This window comes from Lontra canadensis, unplaced genomic scaffold (genome assembly GCF_010015895.1).
Source record: "Lontra canadensis isolate GAN:19392208 unplaced genomic scaffold, GSC_riverotter_1.0 scaffold3, whole genome shotgun sequence".
Lineage (NCBI taxonomy): Eukaryota > Metazoa > Chordata > Mammalia > Carnivora > Mustelidae > Lontra > Lontra canadensis.
In genome coordinates, this window is record NW_022630997.1 from 17,299,116 (window position 1) to 17,326,328 (window position 27,213).

At 36.5% G+C, this 27,213-nt stretch overlaps 1 protein-coding gene across 4 annotated transcripts in view; it reads right to left on the bottom strand.

Moving 5' to 3' along the window:
* Positions 1-27,213, bottom strand: part of SLF2 (SMC5-SMC6 complex localization factor 2) — a 46,655-nt gene that overhangs the window by 1,036 nt on the left and 18,406 nt on the right. For 3 of the 4 annotated variants that reach the window (XM_032882115.1, XM_032882102.1, XM_032882124.1), the window contains 12 exons: positions 26,564-26,666; positions 21,805-21,880; positions 20,848-20,989; positions 14,875-14,977; positions 14,083-14,259; positions 12,356-12,453; positions 11,700-11,787; positions 10,102-10,233; positions 9,580-9,657; positions 9,111-9,197; positions 6,231-6,299; positions 3,694-4,066 (listed from right to left, as the gene is read on the bottom strand). In XM_032882115.1, the coding sequence (XP_032738006.1) occupies positions 4,031-4,066; positions 6,231-6,299; positions 9,111-9,197; positions 9,580-9,657; positions 10,102-10,233; positions 11,700-11,787; positions 12,356-12,453; positions 14,083-14,259; positions 14,875-14,977; positions 20,848-20,989; positions 21,805-21,880; positions 26,564-26,666 (1,189 nt within the window). In that variant the 3' untranslated portion in view covers positions 3,694-4,030. Of the gene's footprint in view, positions 1-3,693; positions 4,067-6,230; positions 6,300-9,110; positions 9,198-9,579; positions 9,658-10,101; positions 10,234-11,699; positions 11,788-12,355; positions 12,454-14,082; positions 14,260-14,874; positions 14,978-20,847; positions 20,990-21,804; positions 21,881-26,563; positions 26,667-27,213 lie in introns of those variants that run through there. The other variant, XR_004385527.1, reaches the window with a different exon arrangement.

Here is a 27,213-nt window from a genome sequence, read left to right on the forward strand (position 1 = left end):
AGAAAAATGCTCACAAGTGGTCTTCTCCAAAGCAGTCTGTCAGAAGGGAGAAATACTGGCATGTTCTGGAACCTGAGGCTTCTGGCAACCATGCCTAGCCCTTCTATGAGCTCATAATAGTTTCTCCTGTGAGTTGTCAACTGTGTCTTCCCTTAGCTGGCATACCACAGCTTTATCTGCCTGGCAGGTGCGAGGTGGTCCTGAGCCCTGCTTCTGTATCATATGGCTTCCCCTTTCCTTGACTTAGGCTCTAGAACAAGGGAGCCAGGCCAAAGCGATTTCTTTCTAGTCCTCTTTGGCCAATAACAGTATTTGCACCCGGATGACAGAAGGTACGATTCATGAGAGATCTGTTTGTATTGTTCATCACTGAATCCAATCCTCAAGAGTGCCTAGCATGCAGCAGGTACGCAATAGTTGTTGAATCATCCGAGTGAATGAGGTAATGTAAGAATGAGATTACTGAACTGCTGGCCACAAATTATGCAGCACATTATTAAAAGTTTATGTAAAAGTGAACTGTGTACAACTATAGCTTTATGTATTCCAGAAACAAGTGACATCAAGCCAAAAAAACAGACTGAAGAATCCAAAGCAAGAGGAAAAAACAATCAGTTTAAAAATTAGGGGGCAGGGCAGGGAAGAAACAGGGCATTCCAGATATTTACCGTCCCCCACTCCCAAACAAGTATTACCGAACACATGGTCAAACTGAGAAAAAGCATTTTTAATAACACACACATACATTCATGGGACTTTAAACAAGATGTAGTAAAAAATCTTAAAAAAAAAAAAAAAAAGAAAAAAGAAAAGAAATCTGCATTTACTTGTAAACTGCCTAAGAGCTGGTGGAGTAACTGGCTGACAGGACTGCCCAGGGAAAGCAGATGCACAGATGACCAGGTGCCCCAGCACTGTAAATGAGCAAGAAATAACCATCGCAGAGCACGCTCCACATGCCCAGCCACCAGTACCCTAATCTTGCCTCCTTAGAGACAAACCAGGACAGTCTCTTCCCTAATTTTCTAACTCAGTTACTTGTTATTGGGTCACCTCTTAAATTTTTTATTTTTAAATTTAAAAATTACCCTTGGTTTAAAGACTCCACGCATTATTACTGGCCAGTCCCCACCAACTATACTTGCTTGGACAGAAATAAAAATGCAAATGCTCCTGACTGAGCCTAGATGACAACATGCCTTTTTTCTCTCTCTTACATCTGGGGAGATTTTTGTGAAGTCAAAAGCAAGCTATTATTTGTACTTCAAAACAAAACCAAAATGCCAACCTTCCAAAAGGTGACAAAGGCACCGCTGCCATCAGAAGATAGACAGGAAATGTACAAATGCTGTTACTTTACTGCTACATCGATGCATTTTGTGCATGGAGAGCCTCTTCACTTAACATGATATAACTAAGGAAATTGTATTTTCCGATAACAAGAAAAGCAGTTCAGAAAAGGCAAACAGTTACACACAAAAGCATAAACACTTACAAGTACCTTAATTTTCAGCTTGCAATAAGGGTAATAAGTTTGACATACATATCCAGAAAATTAGACAAGGTTATTTTTGGCACAGTAATACTGCCAAACACACCACCACTCAGTGCAAGCTTTGTTTGCCAAGTCCCAAAAGTGGCCTGACATTTTCTGTGCAATGAACATTTTCTCCCCCGCCACTACCATCCCATTCACTGGGCAACAATAGCAGGAGGGAGACAGAACATGGGGACTCAAGAGGGAGAAGGATAATACTTGATTTGAGAGAAAAGTCATGGGCTACTTGTGCTAAAAGAGAATCATCCAGAATTTGTATGAGAACCCAATGCAAATACTGACTGGAGTTATGACCTGGAGATGGAGACATCTACCAGAGTCATAAATACAAGGGCTCAAACTGATGTCTGGCCATTTTTAAAGGGACAGGTGAAGTATTTTTCTCTAATGAAGAAAGACAATTAAAAATAGAGACTTTTCTTACTGGAACTGCTAAATAAAAATGTATCAAAGTGGTTTTAAATTTGATGAGCAGTTATCTCTTGAAACTGCAATACAAAAGGGTCACTTAAAAAAAAAACCTGAATAACCCACTTGTCCCCCCGTCAATGTACACGATTAGAAAATATTTACACACTGTAATTACAAGCAATATAAGCAGTATTTTATACTTTGAGATTTTGTACACTTTACACAATGCAAAAATGAGAAAAATATGAACACTTATAAAATTACACACAAATAATGTATCTACAAAGTATTAAATTACAAAGAGTGAAAGCCCCCATTGTTGGGCAGATAGATGCCAGAGTTTCAAGCTTCTGTCAAATAGAACTCTTTGTATCTATCTCATTAACCATAAGTGGCATTTTCTAATAATACCCTTGAGAGGTAGTATCAAGATAATAATATTCTTACCAGTAAACTCTACACAGAATAAAACTTTTGTTGGTCGGACTCCTGGAGCCTCATTCAGTCGGGGTTCTCGGGAGTTGATTTATGTCTTCCCTATAAAATCTCTAACTGCTCAATGCTTGACATGGGCTCAAAAGTTACTTATACTATGGTAAATGATAAATTTAAGATAAAATGCTTTTTACTCCTAAGCCTCAATTAAGAGGTAGAAAGCTATTTTAAAAAAAATTATTTTCTCCCCTCTCAAACCATAAACCTCAAGTCCAATTCCCTTCCTCTCCATCATCTCTTCCCCCACAACTGGAGACCTCAGAATGCTCAGGAAAGCTGTGTCATCCAAGTCAATATTGAAGGAAAAAAGTTGTTGACATTCTCATTCAAGAAACAAACCCCCGCCCCAAAAGGGACACTCAGTCAACAAAAGAATTTTTCCGTTAGCTAGTAAGAGTCTATTACTACCAAAGGCTTCAAAGGGCCCTTGGGCTAAGACCAGCATGTGCACTTCTACCAACCCTTCACCATTTAAACCCAAGGATGGCTTTCCAGTGTTTAAGAATATTTAGAGCAGCTGTGGTTTTCAAGTGCAACAAATTTAAAATATAAGCACACACACGTGCGTGCACACACACATACACACACACACGCACACACACGCGTGTGCAATGTCCCAAAGAATAAACACCATCCAGGTCTCTGCCAAGCTTATATACTCATGAAAGTAAGGATTTTGGAAACTTGTCCAGATCTTTAAGCTTCTATACTATATCTGTAATATGGCTAACCAAGGGCCAGAATTCTAAGATTTAGCCAAGATTCTAAGATTTAACCAGTATTTAAAAAATTATATATACATTTAAAAGGAATCCAAAACAAACTGCGTACAAATGTTTTGGCATGAAAACAGAGACACTATTTTATAGCTTAACTTCTTCCCCTTAAGGGGGATCTGGCAATTTACCAATTTTCTGATTCTTAACTGTTTAAATGTATTTTAAAAACCTTACAGATTTATAATCTTGAATAGTGAAGGAAAATGTATGTATTGAAACCTCCCTGTGGTTTATAGCAATTACAGAAGAGATTTATTCTTTTTGTTATTAATCTCAGTTCTAAGTTTTCTTTTTGAGTCTTAAAATAACCAAGGGCAAAATGAAACCCAACTGGAACTTGGGTCTTGATTTCCATGTCCAACTACTCAAGTTGGTCCAAATCTTTTCCTACATACTTCCTGTGATTATCCAAGTGCCATAAATACAACAACAACAACAACAACAAAAAAAAAAAAAAAAAAAAAGATAACTGGCTTACAATTTAGCAAAAGAAGTTAACAGGGGTAGGTTAGACATGCAACTATTAGTTGCTTTTACCACTCCCCTCTTGTTATAGGATGCTGCTCTTTTTAAAATGTCAGTTGCTTTAAAATTAAGCAGATCATGTTTCATATCTGCTTCAGAAATGGCAATTTCTTCATTACCAGCTTCATACTAGATATTCAAGTGGCACATTTGCAGCACATTTTCTTAGCATTCCACTGGAGTTTGTAGCTTTCTTTCTACTCCTCTAGGAAAAGATCTTATTGAATTTCTCTTGGTTCATATTTTGCTGCTTCAACTCCTGTTAAGAATCTGGTACCCAGAAGTCATGAAGCTGCCCCTAGAAAAGGGAAGGGGGAAAAAACAGGATAAAGGAAATCAGATTATGCATTAATCCTTATAAAACTACTAATCATCAAACAGGATTTTGCTAAAAGAAGTAATAAAATCTTTATATTATATATTTCTCTGAACATTTATGGTAATCGGAATCAGTTTTCACATTTAGTGGTCCAACAATTAACAATTAATTTTAAAAAAGTACAGAATAAGTGCAAGATGTTTTCCTCACCAACACACACATGTGGAGGATCATATTTAAGAAGATTAAATAAAATGTTAAGGTGACTAACAGAAAAGTTTTGGTATTAAATTCATTTATTTTAATACCACATCCGCAATAGATGGCCAGGCTAAAACAAGATCTTTTGGGATCAGAGACTGAAGTTAACAACAAAACATTAGTCTTAAACTAATGACTTCTCAAAGTCTGTTCTCAAAGAGCAGGCATATCTTATTAAGGCCAGTAACACCAAGAGATTCAAAATACAGAAGAGTTGAGATTACTTTTTCTAATTAATCTTCAGTGCTCCTGTTGCTTTGACATAAACTATAAGCAACTTCTAGGTCCTGTCTACTAAAATTATGGTTCTTGGACCAGCAACACTGCCATAAATCTAAGAACCTGTTAGAAATGCAGCATCTCTCAGGTCCCACTCCAGACCTAACGAATCAAAATTGGCACTTCAACAAATTGATGCCTATACTCACATTAAAATTTGAGAGGCATAATTTTAGACAATAACATATCCGTTAGTTTGTAAAAGGCAAATTTATAGTATATAGCAAATGTAATACCAGTTGCTTACACAATGCCCCTCTTAAGCAAAGTCCCCTTAGATAGGATACCAAAAGCCTAACAAAAGGAAAAACAATAAATAAAACTGGACTTCATCACAGTTAAAAACTTTTGCTCTACAAACGATACTATCAAGGCAATGAAAAGACAATACACAGAATTAGAGACTATATTAGCAAATTATATACTTAACAAGGGACTTGTATTTGGAACAAATGGAAATTTTCTACAATTCAATAATAAAAAGAAAAAAAGCCCAATTTAAAAATGAGCAAAGGATTTCAACCGACATTTCTCCAAAGAAGCTACATGAACAGACAGCAGGCATATGAAAAGATGCTCAACATCATTCATCACTGGAAAATATGAATTAAAACCACAATGAGGTTCTACTACCAACCCCCTACTATGGCTATAATCAAAACCACAGATAATAACAAGTGTTAGCAAGAATGTGGAGAATTTAGAAACCTTATATATTCTGGTGGGAATGTAAAACAGTGCAGCCACTTTGGAAAACAGTTTGGCAATTCCTCAAAACATTTAACATAGAATTACCACACAACCCAGCAATTCCACTCCCAGGTATACACCCAAAATATTTTCATTTGAAAACATGTTCACACTAAAACCCATATGGTATTGTTTATGGAAGCATTATTTAGAACAGCCAGGAAGTGGAAGCATACTCAAATGTCCATCCAATAAGTGGATAATTCATATAATGGAATATTACTTGACAACAGAAATGACATACATGCTACAACATGGATTCACCTAACATTATGTGAAAGAAGCCAGTCATAAAAGACCAAATAGTATATCATTTCACTTAGAGGAAATGTGAATAGGAAAATCTATATAGAGAGAACGAACAGCGGTCACCTAAAGGCTTGCGGGGAGCTGGGGATAGAAATACAGGTGGTTGGGAAATAGACAGTAGCTGCTAATGGCTTCTGGGATTTCTCTCTGGAGTGACAAAAATGTTTTAAAGTACGTTAAAACATTTGGTGGTGATGGTCACACAGCTCTGTACATATACTAAAAACCACTTTAAATGAGTTAAATATGATACATGAATTTTATCTCAATAAAGCTATTAAGAAAAATGCTCCCCATGAAGTATCAACCCCCTTTGAGGCAATGTGACATTTTAAAATGGGCTCAACCATCTCTGGAAATAAGTTAAAAAACAGAAAAGCAAACAAAAACTAAAAAACATACACACATTATTATACTGGAGTTTTCAGTTTATCTTAAGATACCTAGAAGAAAGTGCTGTGTAATATTTTTTTTCAAACAACATAAAAAGTTACCATTTAGCAAAACTACTAAGAATAAATAAAAAACTTTAATAAAATGACACCTGAGTAGGCCGACAGTTCTGGATTATTTCCTGCCATTTTCCATGTATCCTGGCAACCAGGTCTTTTACCTTAAAAACATCAAAAAGGGAGAAAGTAATCAGATTAAAACATCCTTAACTAAAATCCACTTAATGCTTGATAAAAGATCTGATAGTTGTGACAGGCCCACACCCAATAATTCAATTTAATTTCTGTCAAGAAAGAAAAAAAAAACTGCTCTTTTTCTGGAGGGGCTTTCAAATCACAGAGATTCATATAAGACTCCTCGATCACCATAACCTAAATTACTGAATGCTTAGGACTCTCTTTTCCCATTAGTTACTAAAGATCATCCAGAAAAAATGTGCTCCTTTCCTGCCTGCAAGACACTTATATTTTCAACTTGCTGGCTTTCGAACACCCACATAGATAAGCTCAGGTGTGGGGTTGTTATAGGGCCCAAGGCTTTGGCTGTCCTTATCTTTCCAACTTCTATTTGAAAGACTCAAGGCCACAAAAAATGGCTGTCATTTGTTCCTTTCCACATTATCAGAAGATCCAAGATTCACAGTTCTGCCTCTCCACGTTTCTGCAAACTACTACAAAACCCCTTCAAATACAAGGTATATTCCTATGTTTGAAGGTTTAGTGAGTCTCTGCATGAAACTTAAACTTTCCTACCACTCTAAAGATTCTCAATTAGCTCTTAAACATAACTGCTTAAGAAAAATGTTCTAAACAAGTCAGGAACTTTATAGCTGCTTTAAGTTCATAAAGTAAATTAAAAGGTCTACTTTCTTCTCCATTTAGAGTTCAGCAGATTCAGTTTCTCCAAAATAATCACCTTTTCTATTACAGGCTGTGAAGAGGCAACTCCTCAGCAGACCATCCCCCAATGCAATTTCCATAGACCTCTTGTGTCTCTCTCCACTCTAAGTAAGAGAAGCCCTGGCACCAATCTATGCAGGGCCTTGGCTTTAAGAAACAAAGACCTTGGGTGGTCCCTTTTTAGCACATCTGTCAGCAGTAGCTACTACCACCAAGTTCTATGGGCCAGTAACTCTAGTCAATGTTCAAAAGAATGTGCTTTGAAACTATGGTTTCCCCTCTTAAGTCAAAGAGCTATCCCCTACATATTTCTGAAAATCTGCAATCTGATACAACTTCATTAGTTGCTCTTCTCTGTATTTAACTGAAATCTACTAAAATAAATACACATACTGAATCCAAATGGGCATTGCTGAAATGACTAACCTTTATAGCTAATTAATTTAAGATATAAAGTTACAAAGCTGAAACTTCACATTTACTGACTTATCCAAACACAATGGCAAAAAAGAATCAGCTTTACATTACAAATGTTAAAAGATGATTTGGAATAAAAAATCCTTAAAAGTTTTATTTTAAAAAGTGTTCAGTGTCTTAGGTAAAACTGTTAAAATCACTGTTTTAATACTCAAGTTGCTTTCCTAACTCTATACTCATAGTCAGCTTTTCTACTGTCTTTGAATGTACTAAATGTTTAAGAAAAAAGCTTATTAGCAAGCTTACTGCTGAATCATTTCCATCTTAGAGCTCAGATTGGGTAAGTAGGACTTAGAAACCTGAAGAATCCTTCTTTAACACATTCTCTAATGGGACATTCAAAGAACAACAGCTAACCTATTTCTTTTTTTTTTTTTTTTTTAAAGATTTTATTTATTTATTTGACAGAGATCACAAGTAGGCAGAGAAGCAGGCAGAGAGAGATAGGAGAAAACAGACTTTCTGCTGAGCAGAGAGCCCGATGCGGGGCTTGATCCCAGGACCTGGGATCATGACCTGAGCCAAAGGCAGAGAGGCTTTAACCCACTGAGCCACCCAGGCATGCCCCCCTTTTTTTAAAGATTTTATTTATAACCTATTTCTTCTCCATGAACAAAACAAGTTTTCAATCGTCACAAAATTGTTTTTAATCCCTGAAACTAATTTTGGCATAAAAGTCTTAATTTGTATAATGACAAAAGAAACTTACTAGTTTCTTTTTTTTTGGAAGATCTTATTTATTTGTCAGAGAGCGAGCGAGTGAGCACGCACAAGCAGGGGGAGCAGCAGGCAGAGGGAGAAGCAGACTCCCTGCTGAGCAATGAGCCTGATGTAGGACTTGATCCCGATGTAGGACTTGATCCCAGGACCCTGGGATCATGACCTGAAGGCAGAAGCTTAACTGACTGAACCATGTAGGCATCTCAATAAGCTTCATCTCAGTAAGTTTCATCTCCATTGGAGATGGAGGCATCTCCAATAAGTACTGGAAGAACTTTCTCTTCAGGTGTCAGGAGTTTTAGAATAGACTATAGTAAAATGAAAAATACATTTGTCTTGATATTTTTTTTCCCCTTCACTTTTTTAAAAAAAGTTATTTCTTCACCCAATGTGGGGCTCCAACTCACAACCCCAAGACGTAGAGTTACATGCTCTACTGATGGAACCAGCCAGGCACCTTTCCTTTCACTTTTAATTTAGCTAGAAGTATTTAGTAGAAACTAACTTCTGTTATTAATAGAGAAAATCATATTTCTCATCTTATATGCTCTTTTTAAAAAAGATTTTATTTATTTGAGAAAGCAAGAGCCAGAGAGCATGAGAGGGGTGAGAGAGCATGAGCAGGGTGAAGGGCAGAGGGAGAAGCAAATTCCCCGCTGGAGGCAGGGAGGGGGGGGCGCCCCCAATGTGGGGCTTAATCCTGGGACTCCAGGATCATGACCTGAGCCAAAGGCAGATACTTAACTGACTGAGCTACTCAACCCCCACCCCTTTTTAAAAGGGGTGCTTCTCCTCCTCAAATATTAATGTAATCAAAGCTAGACAACAACGACAACAAAAACCCCTAACATTTCTTATGAAAAACACACACTTACTTTAGTTCTGTAAAACAGTCTTGCATCTTCTCTAATATCACACTTAACATGCTTTTCCAAAGCTCCACAGAGGTGCACGAAGTGTTTCTGTGCAAAACAAACATGAGGGATGAAAACAACTCTGAAGCATTGCAAATTGACAAAGAGATGGTGCCGTTAGAACTAACAATCATTTAAAATACTAACAGCTGGTTTGGTGACCTTTGGTATCTTATTAATGTATTACACTGTTGTCAAGTTATGATGATGAAGTTACACTCCAATAAACACAACTAACATGTGCAAATAATTCTTGCCAGTGATATGTTGCAAAGTTTCTATTTTACTTCCCTCTTTCCAGTGTACACTGGGATTTCTATAGCAAACCCAAAGTTAACTTTTACAAAGTTTTCTTCTATATAAAGAATATTCATTCATTCCATCAACAGTGACATTTAATTAGAAACAAAGAACACTAAAAACTACCTACCCGTTGTCCAGAAGAAAAAGAATGAGAACAACTAACTTCACCAACTAAATGAAGAAGAACGTAAGTCAGGTAATATGCCTGTCAGAGAAATAAGTGAAACAAACACCCGTGAATGAGCTAGCATAGATATCATCCCAGTTTACACATTAGGAGAGTTGCCCAGGAAGGATTAAAGAATTTGGTAAGTTAACCGAGCCTGGTAGGTAGGGAAAAGCCAACCTGACTTCTATCTCAAGTGCATTCCTTTCACTATTTCACAACTGCCCTAGCAAAGGAGTACCAAAAACACTCCCAGTATTCAATTACCAACAACCATCCTTTTACCTCAGTTCTCAACTCTCAAGGTTACTTATGAATTTCGTAACAGCAGTAAGTAAAAAATATCATTCACTTTATAATTTTGTTTGCTAGAATGTATCTAAGTCTCTAAATCCAGGAAGGCCTAGGCTACCAGCCTGTTGTTTGGTAAGTGGCCTCAGTTATACTCAAATGTCCTCTTTTGAGATATCTAGCCCTGGATACCTGCTTTTCGAGCTCCAAATGAAGACTATCATCAATAGTGCCATTTGGCTGTTCAGCCCTTTTCTTCAAGACCATTTTCTTCAACAAATCAGAAGGCTTCATTTGCACAAGATAACGATGTAGGACTGATATCTATCAACAGACAGAGAAGAAACTCAACAATATTAAGCAATACAGTTGCTCGCTCTTAGTCTACTTTTTTTTTTAACAGTCCTCTGTTCATTTTGCCTTCTCTAATTTTGTCCCTTTAGCTTTCTTTATAGTCCAGTGATACCCAATTCTCCTTTACTAAAAGTCCTCATTTGCTTAAAAGGGATTTTAAATTAAAAGGTTCAATACTTGTAATTAAGGATAAAAGCTCGAGGAAGAGACCAAATATGGCATTACAATACAGGCCGCACAGAATGCTTTCTCTGTGGAATTATTTGAAAGTCAGCAAAGCTGAATCTCCCTATGAGTAGAAGTCACTGAATTCTAAAAAGAATTCTTTTGATGAAAGTAAGTATCACTGAAAGGACTGACAGTCCCCATATATCTGAAATCAAGTCTACCTGAGCTCTGCTAACGAAACCAGTTGTGCCTTCCAATTTCTTTGTCCCATAGCACCCTGCGCATACCTCTATCGTTGTTCTTACTACACTATACTGCAGTGGTTTATTTTGTTTCAACCTAGATTATGTTTCCAAGAGCAGAGTCTCTAATTTCATTTTTTTATTCCTCGGATCTAGTAGAGAACAGAGAATCTTGTACTGAATTGCAGTTCACAGAAGAACACATCTAGACCGGTTAGATGTTGAGTTTTAAAATTCCAATTATATGGGGTGCCTGGGTGGCTCAGTTGGTTAAGCCTCTGCCTTCAGCTCAGGTCATGATCCCAGGGTTTCGGGATCGAGCCCCGAGTCGGGCTCTCTGCTCGGCGGGGAGCCTGCTTCCTCCTCTCTCTCTCTCTGCCTGTCTCTCTTCCTACTTGTGATCTCTGTCTGTAAGGTAAATAAATAAAATCTTAAAAAAAAATAATAAATAAAATAAAATAAAATAAAATAAAATAAAATAAAATTCCAATTATGTGTAGCCCCTATAGCTCCCTTAGTGTTATTAAGGTTTGTAAAAAGCTTTCAGGACCTTTCAGTGAAGCTTCTGTTGGACACATTTAAACCCACTCATCTATACGTGATGTATTTACTACTGAACAATTACTAGAGGACAACCATGTTTAAGCTCTATAGTTTAAGGAATATTTAATATTAAAACAGGTAAAAGATGCAATTAGTGTACAATAGTTCTGCAAGTTCTAATCTTGTGATAAAACTAAACTTGATAATTATATAAATAGTCCTACTTATAGAACACGTTTTGATTTTCCCAGTATTTATACATTAGTTCATCTAATTGTCCACTACCAACCTATGTTACTGAGTATTGATATCATGTCCATGTAATGGACCTTATTAGTTAAGTACCATTCCAAAGATTATATGAATAATATCATGCTTGAGAACTGAGATCTAACCCCAGAACTTGACTTAAGAACCAACGATTTTCCTTACACCTCACTACCTTTTCCATTTATGAAAAGAAAACAAAAATACTATTTATACCTGCAGATTACTGGCATTAGGGATATCTTCATGTTTCTCATCCAAAAGCTTTGAAATAATCACTAGGCTGAGGCACTGTCTTAGTTGCCTGGAATTAGAATTTAAAAGTATTTAGAATGCATTTTAATCAATACTGTTTGAGAAGCAAATGAATGAGCCCAAAGTTCTTCTAACTGGAAACACAGCTAGTGTTTCAAGAGAAGACAATGTAACAACATATAAACTTTAACAAAATAGTAAAATTTTCATGTAAAATATTTGTACATAAAGGTAGAATTGCCTGCAACTCAGGCAAATCATTAAGAGTCTTTATCTTTGGCCCTGCTAATTTACTGAAGGAAAATTTTATTGCTCACATTTATGTTTACTAAAGGAAAAAAAAAAAGAAGGAAAGAAAAAAGCCAATTCATTCATTTTCATGATACGTGCCACCTGTATTGTTATAAGATAAGCTAAAATTAAAAATCAAGAATATCACAAAATGATCTATGTTAAGGATTAGAATCAGGCTGTCAATGCCTTTTCCCACACCTGACTAAGAAATAAAAGACTGATCTAACAATCAAGGAATGATGAAAGGAAATAAAGGACCCCAAAGTATTTCAATAATGTAAATATAAAATTTTTCTTAATGTTTAATTCTCAATTTTCAATACCTTCCACGTGATGTCCAGTTAGGGACGAGCTGTACCAACCACAGAAGATTGTGCGGATGATTAGACAGCTCATTTATGGCCAGACAGAGTTCAGGCACCTGAAAAAGAATGAGCAAGATTTTCAAACAGGTAAGTGGAACCAAGTCATTCACATCCCTTCTTGTCCTATGGGAGCATTATGACAAAAAGAACACTCATTTTTAGAAACCGCATGAAGTCTAGAACCTGCTAAAACATACATGGTACACAGATTCAGTTTTATCTTCAACTTCGGAACACACTGAACAGATATATTTATCAGAATTTCACCTGCCTTTCATGTTTTGTTCTACGTCATACCTATGCCTATATCGAAACAGTCCTCCCCAGAAGAAAACAAATCTAAATCTAAACAGATCTAATTTAAGATTTATTTATTTGTGAGAGAGACAGTGCGTGCTAGTGGAGGGAGAAGCAGATGCAGAGAGAAGTCTCAAGCAGACTCCCCGCTGAGTGTGGAGCCTGACTGCAGGCTCCATCCTAGGACTCTGAGACCATGAACTGAGCTGAAATCAAAAGTCAGATGCTTAACTGACTGAGCCACGCAGGTGCCCCTAAATAGAGCAAAATACAAACACCAGTTTCTAAAGGTGTATAATGAGAGCTGCAGAAGATCATACATGCTCCTGACCTGGGATTTCTTGCATTTTCGGGATCCTCAACTATTTCAGTATTTAAAATCTAACAAAATTGCTTCAAAATAATCTCTGAGTAAGGGAAGAAAGTATGGGATGAGGGTAACTGATGAGACAAAGTTGATTATGTCTTGCTAATTGCTAAACCTGAGTGGTAAGTACTTATGGGTTCATCATACTTGTCTAATTTTGCACATTTGAAATTTTCCATCAAAATGGTTAAAAAATATAATTCTTAAAAATCTAACAATTATACGTTTACCCTTAATATCACTATAGGGGTTCAACTCAAATTTTTGTTGTGTGTGTGACTTTGCTTCATCATTTCACGTAGGTCTCTCCTCAAAGGTAACTTAAGAAGGGCATTCCCTGGCTGCCTTATCTGAAACAGCAGATTACTTACTACCTTGCTATTCTCTATATCCAGTTCCCACTTTATTTTAATTTGTAGCACTTTTTACAACTTGGCATGGTATTATAATATACATTTACCTTATTATTTAATTCTCTAACTACATAAAACTGCCATAAAGGCAATGTATTTATCTTTTTCCAGGGCTGTATCTCTAGCACTTACATTAACGCTTGGTCCCCAGTAAATCCCCAATAAACACATTTCTTTTTTCAGTTTTAGAGAAGATTCAGTTATCATAAATTTAATACAGTTCCAACAAAGGTAAGTCCCTTCTCAGTTTATTTTTCATCTGCCAGAGATTCTTTTTTAAAATTAAAAAAATTTTTTAAGATTCCATCCATTTATTTGCTAGAGAGAGAGAGAGAGACAGACAGACGTTAAGAGGGGAGGAGGTCAGAGGGAGATGTAGACTCCCTATGGAGCCGAGAGCCCGACTCGGGACTCAATCCTGGGACTCCAGGATCATGACCTGAGCCAAGGCAAGTCACTCAACCAACTGAGCCACCCAGGTGCCCTCTGCCAGAGATCTTAACTGACCTTAGAAACTATTAATTCCATATGCACTATGAAAGTCAAATTGTGACTGTATACACAAAACCAAAACTAACACCAATATAAAAGCTTTTAAGTATGGTTACCTTTGTGTTCCAATCTCTAATGTTTTTCATCAGATTTATCAGGAGGCTTTGAAAGTCCACTAGAGGAATCTGTTTCAGCTGTTTCTCCAAACTCATTTTAAATAACATTAAAATCAGCAACATTATTTCACGATCCTGGTAACCTTCTGGATGTATAGATGTACACAAGCCTAGAAACTGTGACAGAAGTACAGAGACAAAACAACTTAAGGAGATAGATTTTATTTGGATAGTTTAAATTATAAAAACTTTCTGATGAAGAATATAAAAGAGAACTTATAGAAAACAAAACATCAGATGTTTAGAAAAAAGAAGGCAAGAAATACTTGTGTTAATAGTTAAATCAGGTGACACGATAAGTATTTTCTTCTCCAATTTTCATTTTTGAGATTTTTTTTTAATGGTTCAGTATCATTGACTTCATTCAGCCACTAAAAAGTTTTAACACTGTTACTAATTCTTAATCACTAAGTTATAAGTAATAACTTTTTTCTCTTCATACATTCGAATTCTAAAAAAATTACTGGTTCTAAAAAATAATTGGTTTCTAAAATCTTCTTGGGAAAGGTATCCTAGAACTATATTAACCTATAAAGTTCCCTTTCACTCGTAATATTAAAACAAAAAATAAAAACAGCAAAAACAACATTTAATAAAAATAATACTGCTAACAAATTTCAAAGATTAGAAATCACCTGGTAAAACACTAGTGATTTTGTTTTAAAACCACTAACCACAAAACTAAATGGTTTCAGTTCTGTGATTAAGACATAAAGAAGAGCTTTACCCTACCTTAACCACATTTAAAATGTTGGTTTCAGGAAGAGTTGAAAAAATTGGCTTACAAGATGAATCTTCACTTCCTTCCCCACCCAATGTCACCTGTGTTTCAGAACTATTGAAAAGTGAATAAAGCAATGTGAAATTAGGCACAAAATAATTATTTTAAGAAACACTGAACAACGAAAAAGTTCTGTTGAGGCATAATTTACATATAATAAAAGGAATATACCCATTTTAAGTTTTGATAAACATATATGTAGTAGTGTAACTGCCAACAGCATAAAGAAGTAGCAGAACGTTTTCAGCACCTACAGAAGTCCCCTCATGCTAGATCGAAGTCACTTTGCTATCTCCCACTCCAGGTAAACACTGATCTGAATTTCTATCTCTATGCATTAGTTTTCCCTTGAACAGCTACTTTTTACAAGGCACTATCCTCATTATTCTTGGTGTCAGAGAACTACGTAGAAGGTGGCTCTGGCTATAAAAGAACTCGTAATAAAGGTCTCATGAATAGACAGGAATACGAAACAATTCTTTTTAAAAATTTTAAATTAACATATAATGTATTATTAGCCCCAGGGGTACAGGTCTGTGAATCGCCAGGTTTACACTTCACAGCACTCACCATAGCCCATACCTTCCCCAATGTCCATCACCCAACCCCCTTCTCCCTACCCCCCACCCCCGCAACCCTCAGTTTGTTTTGTGACATTAAGAGTCTCTTATGGTTTGTCTCCCTCCCAATCACATCTTGTTTCATTTATTCCTTCCCTACCCCCCCAAACCCCCCATGTTGCCTCTTAACTTCCTCATATTAGGGAGATCATAATTGTCTTTCTCTGATTGACTTATTTCACTAAGCATAATACCCTCTAGTTCCATCCACGGCAGTCATCGCAAATGGCAAGATTTCATTTCTTTTGATGGCTACATGGTGTTCCATTGTAGATATATATACACCACATCTTCTTTATCCATTCGTCTCTTGGTGGACATCTAGATTCTTTCCGTAGTTTGGCTATAGTGGACATTGCTGCTATAAACATTCAGGTGCACTTGCCCCTTCAGATCACTACATTTGTATCTTTAGGGTAAATACCAGTAGTGCGATTGCTGGGTCGTAGGGTAGCTCTATTCAAATAAACAATTCTAAGCACCACAGTTCTGGTTGTGGCAATCAGTGAAGGTTCACGGAGGAGGAAACACATGAATTTGGCCTTCAAGAGATATTTTCTTGGTTAATTTTTTGAATTAATACCTTCATATGGTTAAAGAACTAAAAAACTTCAAAAGGTATCAAGGCACAGTATACTGTGAAGAACTGTCCTCCGTCTAGGCCTTTTGTCACCCATTTCCCCTCCCCATAATCACTACTAGTTTTAGTCCTTCCTTCCACAGGCATTTTATGTATATACAAATAATTATGTATTTATTTGTCCCCCCCTTTAATTTAAATGGCAGCACACTATATACTGTTGTGTACCTCTTTTTATTTCACTTAATATGTCTTATATTTCCCTAAGTACGTATGAAAAGCTTTCTTAGTTTTTAAAGTCTCTGCTTGGTAGTCCTGTGTGTCTTCTTAGCTGTAAACCTCAGGCAAACTACTTAACCTTTCTGTGCCTGACTCGCCTGTAAAACGGGACTGAGAATACTATCTAACAGTCGTAGTGACCATTAAATGAAGTGCTATATGTTAAGCACTTAGAACTGTGCCTGGCACATAGTAAGCGATACGTAACCATTAGTAGTTGTGATGATGATGATCATCGTACCATGATTTATTAATCTGTTCCATACAGATAAGACTATCTTGCTCTTTTTAAAAAAGATTTATTTGAGAGAGAGCGAGAGTGACCACAAGTGGGGGTGGGGTGGTGGTAGCAGAGAGAAAAGCAGGCTTCCTGCTGAGCAGGGAGCCCCATGCACAACTTGATCCCAGACCACAGGATTATGAACTGAAGGCAGATGCTTAACTGACTGAGCCCCCCAGGCTCCCTGACTGTCTTCCTCTTAGAAACAGAGCTTCAGTGAGAGAGAGAGGTAACATTCTGGTGAGCAGACACCGAGAGGGTGGAGGTGAGGGATGAGTACGAGGAAGAGCCAATGCAATGATGACTCATACGGAGGAACGGTAAGCTGATCAATTTGGTTAAAACAAAAGGGACAGCAAAATAGAAAATTGGTCAAATTGTAAAGTCTTAAATACAAGGTGTAAAAGGCCTGAGAACATAGGAGAAAGAAGTTCAAGGCTATGTTTCATAAAAGGAATCCTACAACAGTGAAAAGAATCAATATCTTGGAGGTAGAAAGCCCCTGGAGAAATGGAGATCTTTTTGCCAGGGTCGGCATGTAAAGAGGATCTGAATTAGAGTAACACCGGTAATAAAAAAGGAAAAATAGCTGTGACATAAGCACAGGAAGTAGAACACAGGGATGTGAGAACTGATGGAATGCAGGAGAGAAAGAGGTTAGCTGTGACTCAGATTTTAAGTCTGTACATCTCACAGAGAAACGGTCAAGAAAAGAACTGTTCTACTGTCCTTCAGCATCTTACTCTCCCTACCTGAATATTTAAGAGCTTTCAAACATTTCACACACCCCAACAAAAATGGTTAAGTTGCACGTGAGTCTTAGTGAAAAGAGTTGTGGTCATATCTCAACCAAGATTCAGTCTTGTACTCATGTTGCTTCAACAAGCATTTCATCATGGTTCACTCATCCCTTAACCAGCTCCTCCTTGCTTTCCTGTGCTCATCAGTGCTTACCACTATGCAGCAACGGTGGCCATAGCCACCACCCCACTGTAGTCAACAAACCTAACTGAGGCCAACTCTTCATCTGGTAAGTAACCAATAAAAAAATCTATTTTGCTAAATATCATTTGCATGTATTATGTCTTAATGCATTCATTATAATCTTTATTTCACTATGTCCACTACAGTACTTGCTTGCAACACTGAAGAAAGATTCAAATCTGTTGCATTCAACATATATTACCACATGTTACTGATTACATTAAAGCTTAAATAATAAAATAATTGATATTTTAACTTTTTAAATATAGGTGGCTTGAATATTTTAGTAATGTTCGGGGGAAATGGTTGGGTTTTTTTTGGATGGGCTGAGAAAGCATTATTTTCCCTAGTGATAGAAAACAGTCTTTATCTGAAAATGAGCTAGTCAACATATTTTTGATACAGATTACATCTGAGCAAGAAGGGATCCTGTATGGATGGAAAGAGAACTAGAGAGGTGAGTTTGGCAATAACAATAATTTACCTTTTTCTCAGAAGTGAAGATGAGTATATTTTCATATTTAAGATCCATTTTTATTTCTGTGATCAGTTTATTTCTTTGTCCATTTTTCTAATAGGTTACTGATCTTTTTATTAATTTGAAACTAAACTTTTATCTGTAACCAGAATTGTTTCATTCATACATATATGCATGAATATGAAAAATTCATATAAATATAGATCTCCCTCCCACTCCCTTTTGAGGTTTTTCTTTTGACTGTGTATAGTGATTACTGTCATGGCAAATTATTTTGGTCAAATAAATTAATTTTCCTCTTACAGGTTTTGAGTGTTAGGCTCATACACAAAATCATTTTCCCCTTTTCTAGGATTATAAAAACCTGCTGGTTTCTTCTATTATTTTTACGGTTTCATTGTATACATTTAAATCTTTGCTCTATCAGTTTGAGGTATGGATGCAAAATTTGTTTTCAGATGGCTACCCAGTTTTCCAGATAATGGATAATATGAGATACTTAATAGCCTACTCTTTCATTTATGGAAATAGCATCTTTAATATTCATGAAGTATTTATATATATTTGGTTCTATTTTGGACTTATTTTTTTCTACTGACAGAGCCTTGTCTTATACTATTTGCATTTGTCTTATACTATTATCTGCTAAGGCCAGTCCTACCTCCTAACTCTTCTTTCTCAAAGCTCTTCTGGATATTATTTTTTTCCGTATGACTTTAGAATCACTTACATAGTATCAACTCTCCCCTTTCCTACAAAATATCCCTTTGGCATTTCTTATTCAAATATCATTAAGTTTATGGTTTAACATCAGGAGCTCTATTTATATTATAATGCTGAATTTTCCTGAGAGCATGGTATGCTCTTTCATTTATTTAGGTCTTCTATTTTGTCTCTTAGTAATGTTTATATACACACACACACACACACACACACACACACACACACACACTCTGTCTCTTCTATGTAAGTTTATTCCTAGGTATTTCATATATTTTTCTTGCTGTTGTAAATGAAGTCTTTTCTTCCAGGTTATCTTTTTTTTAAAGATTTTATTTTTTTAATTTTTAAATGTAATCTCTATCCCTAAGGTGGGGCTCAAACTCATGACCCCGAGATCAAGAATAACATGCTCTAGGGGTGCTTGGGTGGCTCAGTGGGGTTAAGCCTTTGCCTTCAGCTCAGGTCATGATCTCAGGGTCCTGGGATCGAGTCCCGCATCGGGTTCTCTGCTGGGCAGGGAGCCTGCTTCCTCCTCCCTCTCTTTCTCTCTCTCTGCCTACTTGTGATCTCTGTCAAATAAATAAAAAATCTTAAAAAAAAAAAAAAAAAAAGAATAACATGCTCTACCAACAGAGCCAGCCAGGCACCCCTCAATTTATCTTTTAGACTAGCTATAGTTCATATATCTGAAGGTTATTAATTTCTCTTTTTAAACTTTGTAACCCAGCATCCATACCAACTTCTCTATTTTTCTTTTTAAAGATTTATTTACTTATTTATCTATTTGACAGACAGAGATCACAAGTAGGCAGAGGCAGGCAGAGAAGGGGGAGGAAGCAGACTCCTTGCTGAGCAGAGAGCTTGATTTGGTGCTTGATCCCAGGACCCCGAGATCATGACCTGAGCTGACAGCAGAGGCTTTAACCCACTGAGCCACCCAGGCACCCTGCTGTTTTTTTTTTTTTTTTTTAAAGATTTTATTTATTTATTTGACAGAGAGAGATCACAAGTAGACAGAGAGGCAGGCAGAGAGACAGAGGGAAGCAGGCTCCCCGCTGAGCAGAGAGCCCGATGCGGGACTCGATCCCAGGACCCTGAGATCATGACCCGAGCCGAAGGCAGCGGCTTAACCCACTGAGCCACCCAGGCGCCCCTGCTCTCTGTTTTTTTAAAGATTTATTTATTTTACAGCAAGAGAGCAAGAGAAAGAGAGAGAGCAAGGGAGCAGGTGAGTGGGAGGATGGGCAGTGGGAAGAGGAGGAGGAGAGAAAGACTCTTAAGCAGCCTCCTCACTGAGTGCAGAGCCTGATACGGAGCTTGATCCCAGAACCCTGAGATCACGGCCTGAGCCAAAACCAAAAGCTGGTGACCCAACTGACTAAGCCACCCAGGTGCCCCCCTCCCCCTTTTAAAACAGGCTCCATGTCTAATGTGAGGCTTGAATTTACAACCCTAACATCAAGAGTCACATGCTCTACTGACTGAGACAGCTAGGTGCCCTATACCAATTTCTCTTGTTTCTTTTATTTGTTACAGCATTTCAGCGGACTCTTAGGCTTCTTTGCATACATTAACATACTTCTGCAAATAATGAAACTTTCACCAACTCATATCCAGTTTTTATATTTATTTTTTTCTCTTATCTAATTGCTCTGGCTAATGCCAAATAATGCCAACAAATAATGTCAAATAAGCAGATAATGTCAGATAATGACAAATAATAACAGGATAATGTCAAATAATGTTTTATTTAAAAAAATTAAAAATTTTAAATGTTTCTATTTCCTCCCTGTTAAACTCGATGATGACTTTCAGATTAAGACAGATGTTAGGAATGTATCTATCAAGATCCATTTCAACTTTGAGAGATTTTAAAAACCAAGAGTGGGTACTGAAATTATCAAATGAATATTACTGTTATCATATTACAAATTATTTAAAATAATGTTTTGGGGAGTTAATTATGAAAATAAAACTTACACTAGATTGTCTTCATTAAAGTCTGGCTGAAGATTCTCCAGAGGAAACAAAGATCTGAAATCAATTCCCATATTGAAAAACACAGCTGCTATATCAGATAACGATGGGATCCAGGGCCAAACTGGTGAATCACTGAAGGTATCTAGTTAACAGAAGAAATGATTTTATCCCAAATCCCAGGTTCACAAACACACAATTGCAAGGTGACAGTCTGCATGTGAAACATGGATTATTATGATGATTTTACAGAGATGACATCTGGTAATAATATGTTGACAATATAGTTATTTAGAATGATCATATAGGAATTAGAGATTTTCAAGTAAATATGAAGGAAACGACATCTATGAAAGTATCTGAGAGTGATGATGAATAAAAGTGTGTAACTCAAGAAGTAACACACTTTGAAAAGACTGAAAATAACAATGGTAAAATACCAACTACTCCTAACACAGGAAGATTTTATCATCTTCAGTGCCCATACAGTCCCAATCCTCAAAACAAGTGAAAGATGAAAATCACAATGCTCCTTTCATTTTAAGGGATCTCAAAGGTAATAAAACAATTGTTACATTTTTGTAATAGATACTTTCAATCTCCTCAGTGCACAATCAGTACAATACTTGCACATCAATAAGCCAGTTAAAGTTAATTGGCTAAATAAATAACAAACTTGTAACTATTTCCATTTACCCAGGACAGTAACCCATGAGTTGGTAAATATCAGGTTAGGGCTGTCACTTGCAAGATCTTATACCCTTTTTCTCAATGCGACTAGAAAACTGCAGATACTTATTTTTGAATGGAGTTTCTTATCATTATTAAAGATTTTAGATCACAAAAAAATAACTTTTTGTTCTGTATTTCTGAATATCGTAAATGTTTAGCAATACGAAAGAGACTGTACAAAGCAACTTGTAATTCACACTGCTAATCAGAGTAAATTTATATACTCACCATTTCTAATTGTTATTTCCATCAATGTACTTAAAATCTGCACAGACACAATACAGTCTGTATGAACCGACATCATCTGCCAGAGTAGATAAGAATATTAAAAAAGAAGAAAAAAAAAAAGAAAGAAAATGAGTATTTACTACTTGCCAGGCATATATAAAGGTGTTTTATGGATTTTCTTTAATATGTCTTTTATATGCATTCCATTTTAATACTTACAATAACCTTATGAAGTGGCCATACACTACACATTAGCAGATAGGCTCAGAAAGATTAAGATACCCAACATAATACATGAGGAGTTGGAACTTAAAATTCAGGTCTGACTAAAATCAGGGCCCTTTCCATTCTAACATGCTGACTGTTTTTACAACTTTCATTTATATTAGACAAATGTAACAACTGAAAACTATCAAAAAATACCTTTCTAGTTCATTTGTGCAATGAAATCCAAAAACCATAAAGAAAAAGGCTGCTAACTGATCACAGGCAAAAATCAAACCACACACTAATAAAAATATGCAAAATGTATCTATAAACCATTTATTTATGATTAATAAATTAACCATGATTTATTTATTTATGATTTATTTGTGATTTTTATTTATTTGTCAGGGAGAGAGAGAGCAAGCACAAGCAGGGGGAGCAGCTGGCAGAGAGAGAAACAGGCTCTGAGCTGAGCACGGAGCTGGATGTGGAACTCAATCCCGGGACCCTAGGATCATGACCTGAGCTGAAGGCAGACGCCCAATCCACTGAGCCACCCCGGCGTCCCTATCAATATATTTTTAAAAAATATGTTCAAGGGACGCCTGGGTGGCTCAGTTGGTTAAGCGGCTGCCTTCAGCTCAGGTCATGATCCCAGCGTCCTGGGATCGAGTCCCACATCGGGCTCCTTGCTCGGCGGGGAGCCTGCTTCTCTCTCTGCCTCTGCCTGCCATTCTGTCTGCCTGTGCTCACTCTCTTTCCCTCTCTCTCTGACAAATAAATAAAATCTTAAAAAAAAAAAAATATGTTCAATATCACTAGTAATCAAAGAAATGCAAAGGCAAGTGACAAGCTGTCATTAGCTTGTTAAGAAAAGCTTGACTTTTGGTGCCTAGGTGGCTCAGTCTTAAAATCTTAAAAAAATCTTAAAAAAAAAGAGAAGCTTGACTTTAAGATTGTTAATGATCAAGAACTCTAATAACAACCAGTGGTCGTAAGAGTACTAAGAAAGAGTAGTATGTCCAGTATAATTTGGTAAAATTTAAAAAGTAATTTGGTAGTATTTATGCAAAGTTATTGTCCTTATATTTTGATCTAGTTAGTCTTTTTACATACAGAAATTTGTATGCAGAGGCATATAATTAATATAACTGTATAAAACGAATTTTGGGGGAACAATCTCAAGTTTAAAAAATATTTTAAAAAATAAAAAATAGGGGCGCTTGGATGGTTCAGTTAAGCATCTGTCTTTGGCTCTGGTCGTGGTCTCGGGGTCCTGGAATCGAGCCCATCAGGCTCCCTGCTCAGTGGGGAGTTGGCTTCTCCCTCTCCCTCTGCAGCTTCCCCTGCTTGTGTTTGCTCATATACTCACTCTCAAATAAATAAATAAAGTCTTAAAAAATATATAAAAATAAAAAATAAAAAAACATTTTAAAGAATCATATGATGGGCACCTGGGTGGCAGCTCATCTGACTCTTGATTTTGGCTCAGGTCATGATCTCGGGCTGTGAGATCAAGCCCTGTGTCAGGCCCCCCGCTCAGCACGAGTTTGCTGGAGATTCTCCCCTCCCTCTGCTTGCACTTGCAAGCACGCGCTCTCTCTCGCTAATAAATAAATCTTTAAAAAAAAAAGAGAATAATATGACAGGCTGAAGGTAATTTTAAAGTGGTTTTGCAGGGGAAAACATTTGTTTCCCTTTTGCTTTGGAGCTGTAGATTATGATTATAGTAAATTTAAATCTAAAGTGTAAGGGAGAATAACACAAACTCTGGTTTCAATCAGGCATATTTGTATCATTGCATGTTTGTACTCAAATCATTTGTATGTTTGTGCCATTTTCAAAATCAGCCTGTGTCAAAAACTCAGGTCTAACGTTTGTGTTATGTTTTGCCACTAGGGGGCAGCACCATTCAAGGACATGTTGGAAACAGGACAAATTTTGGTAACAATCATTTTTAGGCAGTAATGAATTCTAAGGTGGGCAACCCAGTACTTGGAGATAATTAAATAAATGTGTAAAGAGGTGTATACAACAATCTCATGTCTATCAATTGAGACTGGGTTAAATAAAACAGTATAACACGGCAACAGAATACTATAAAACCATTAAAAAAGATGACAACATATTTGTACTGACACAAAAATAAATAATTTGTTGTTATCTGAAATAAGTCACAAAACCCATATTCTATTTATATTGTCATACAGTAATCTATGTACATCCAGAGAACAATCTCAACACTAAAATTTAATAACCCCTGGAAACTGGGATGGCATTAAGCCATTTTACTTTTAAGTTTTCACAATCAAACATGAATTGCTTTTGAAAAAGTTTTTAAAAAGTAGTAAAGTGTGCTTCTAGTTTTACACTCACAAACTCAGGAAAATGCAACTATTTCAATTACATTTTAACAGTTAAATTAACAAAAATGTAAGGACCATAGATTTCATTCCTTTTTTATGGTTGAATAATATTCCTTTGTACATGTGCACATGTGTGCATGTACATCTCTTTTATCCACTCATCTATGGATGAACACCTGGGCTGCTTCCACAATTTGGTTACTGTAAATAATGCTGCAATATACACTGGGATGTACATATCCTTCCGAATTAGTGTTTTGTATTCTCTGGGTAAGAAGGGTTTAAAAAAAAAAAACATTAGAACCTCAGCATTAAAATAAATTCTGACATACTCTCTAAAAAAGAAAAACAGTTACAAGTTGGTATATCTATCTATTATGAAAAATGGACTTGAAATTGAAAAGGAAAGATGAGACAGTGTTTTACACAGAAAAAGTGACTAATGTATGATTATTAAGTTTTTCAAATAATAAACACATAAAGTATTAAAAACCACTTAAACAAAAGTATGCTTATAGGTTATAATCAGGGTTTTAAAGGCTATAATGAGGACCCACATCAACAAGATAAAAATTAATACAGATAGATGCAAAGTCTTACTTAAAAGTTTAAGAAAAGACATATTGCAGAGTTAGAGAATAACAAAGCTCTGGGATGACAGCAGATGAAGTTTGGAATTGCAGTTAACAGAAATATGTCAGTGGGTAGAACGGAAAGAGTCTCACTGGAAACTGCTGTTTGAAAGAACTTATCTCAAGCTTATGTCCATTTCTGGGGGAAACGCTTTAGGAGCTAAAGGTCATTCAGAAAGATGATCAGTAAAGGGACTAGATATTTAGTGACTGGAGAAAGCTTAGTATTGGGGGGGGGAGATGAGGGTCATGAAGCTGTTTTAAAATAAATGAAGGACTGTTAGATGCAGCATATTCTGGGAAGCTCTAGAAAAGATAATTAGTACTACTATATAAAAACCACAGGGAGGTGAGTTTTGATTTAATTAGGACTGTTTAAAAAAAAAATTTACTGGGGTCAGAGTAGTGAGCTCCTAACCACTGGAAGTAAACACTCCTGCCCCCCAGTCTGCACTGCCTGCTATTTTCTCCGCCCAGAGTGCTCTTTTACCACACAGCGGCAAGGCTAACTCCATTACTTTCTTCACAGATCTTTACTCAGACCTCACCTGACCAGTAAGGCCCTCATCATTAATTATAATTAATTATCATATATATATATTGAAAAATCAAAAAAGCAAGCTTTTTTGATACTTCTCTGTGCCGACCCTAGCCTAATATTTCTTCCTAGCACTCACCATCTGACATACTATATCTCTAAACATGCATTCACACATATACCCACTTACTCTCTCCTCTATAGTACTGGAACGTGGCTTTAATGAGATCAGAAATGTGGATTTTTTTCATTGCTGTTCTCTCCAGTACCTGGCAGAGCTGGCACTCAAAAAATGCCAGCAATATGAAAAAAATGAATAAAAGGCTGTACTGGAATATCTAGTTCTTACCAAATATGAGATTGTTTGAAATGCTATCTTAAGGCCCAGAACAGAAAGTTCTTATGTTTTTCCCACTTTTAACTTCATAAAATATCCGTATTTTTAATAGTCATATTTTTTGTTACCACTGACACTTATAAAGTTACCATGCAGATAATATAGAAATTTAGATAATTAAGTGGTTTTAAAAATTAAACATCATTGGGGAAAAGAAGTATTGGGTTGCAGATACACACACATACACACATACACAAATGGGAAAATATTAGTACACAAGTCAAATCCTAAAAATAAATATGCAAGAGTCTCCATAAAATTGGGAGAAAAAATTTTTTAAAAACCCCACAAAGCCTCCTTTACTCCCTCTTCCCCTTCCAAAAAAAGAGGTAATATAAGAATGAGAAGAACTCTTCTAAAACTAACCATGATAGTGATTTACCAGTGGGTGAAATATCTTAGGCACAATTAACATTACTACCCTGCACACAATCTGCATTAGCATTCCCTTTATAATCTCTTCACGGGGACTCTTTTTGCCTCATTTTAACCCACTGAAATCATGGGTTTGATGTGCTGTTTTTTTTCTTCAGTAATGGGCAAATATGGTATTTTAAGTTTGGTCTTTGACTAGGAAATGCAGTAGGAGACAACTATACTCCCCAAACATTTCTCTTACCCGAAATAGCCACTTTAACACAGGTACAGGACACTGGACGTAGTGATAAGCAGAGGTAAGAAAGCCTTGTGTTGTCAAAAAAATCTGATCTGTTTTTCCTGATCTGAAAAAATAAAGTGAAATAAATGACTGTACTTACAGGGTAAGAAACGTCTACCACCACATCTGACATAATCAGGGAAATGAGCACGCACACCATCCTCAGATCCTGCAGGCAGACTCTACTCCAATGTGGATGGGTTACTCAAAAAGGAAATTCAAGTGATGGCCTAAAGCTGATCCACTCTGTTGGCCTGTCTCCAGATTTATCTGGTGGATAAATTTACATTAGCTGGCAGTGTTGAGAAGGCGCCTATTAAGTCTCAGGGCACTGTCTGCTTTTGCCAACTTGGGTTTGTAATTCTGTAAAACTGAGCACCAGCATTAATATGATCTCTCTGGATCTGAGATATCGTGCACTGAGAGAAATCAGACCAACTTGGGCACTGTGGTACAGTCTGCTAGTTGCCCATCCCAAGATCTATTCTTGGCTTTCCTGTTGGCAACCGAGTGGCTGACTTTTAGCTCTGCCTGAAATAAAAACCATTTCCCAGCCTTCCTTTAACAGGTATGGTCATGTTGACTAAGTTCTACCCAATTAACCATAAGAA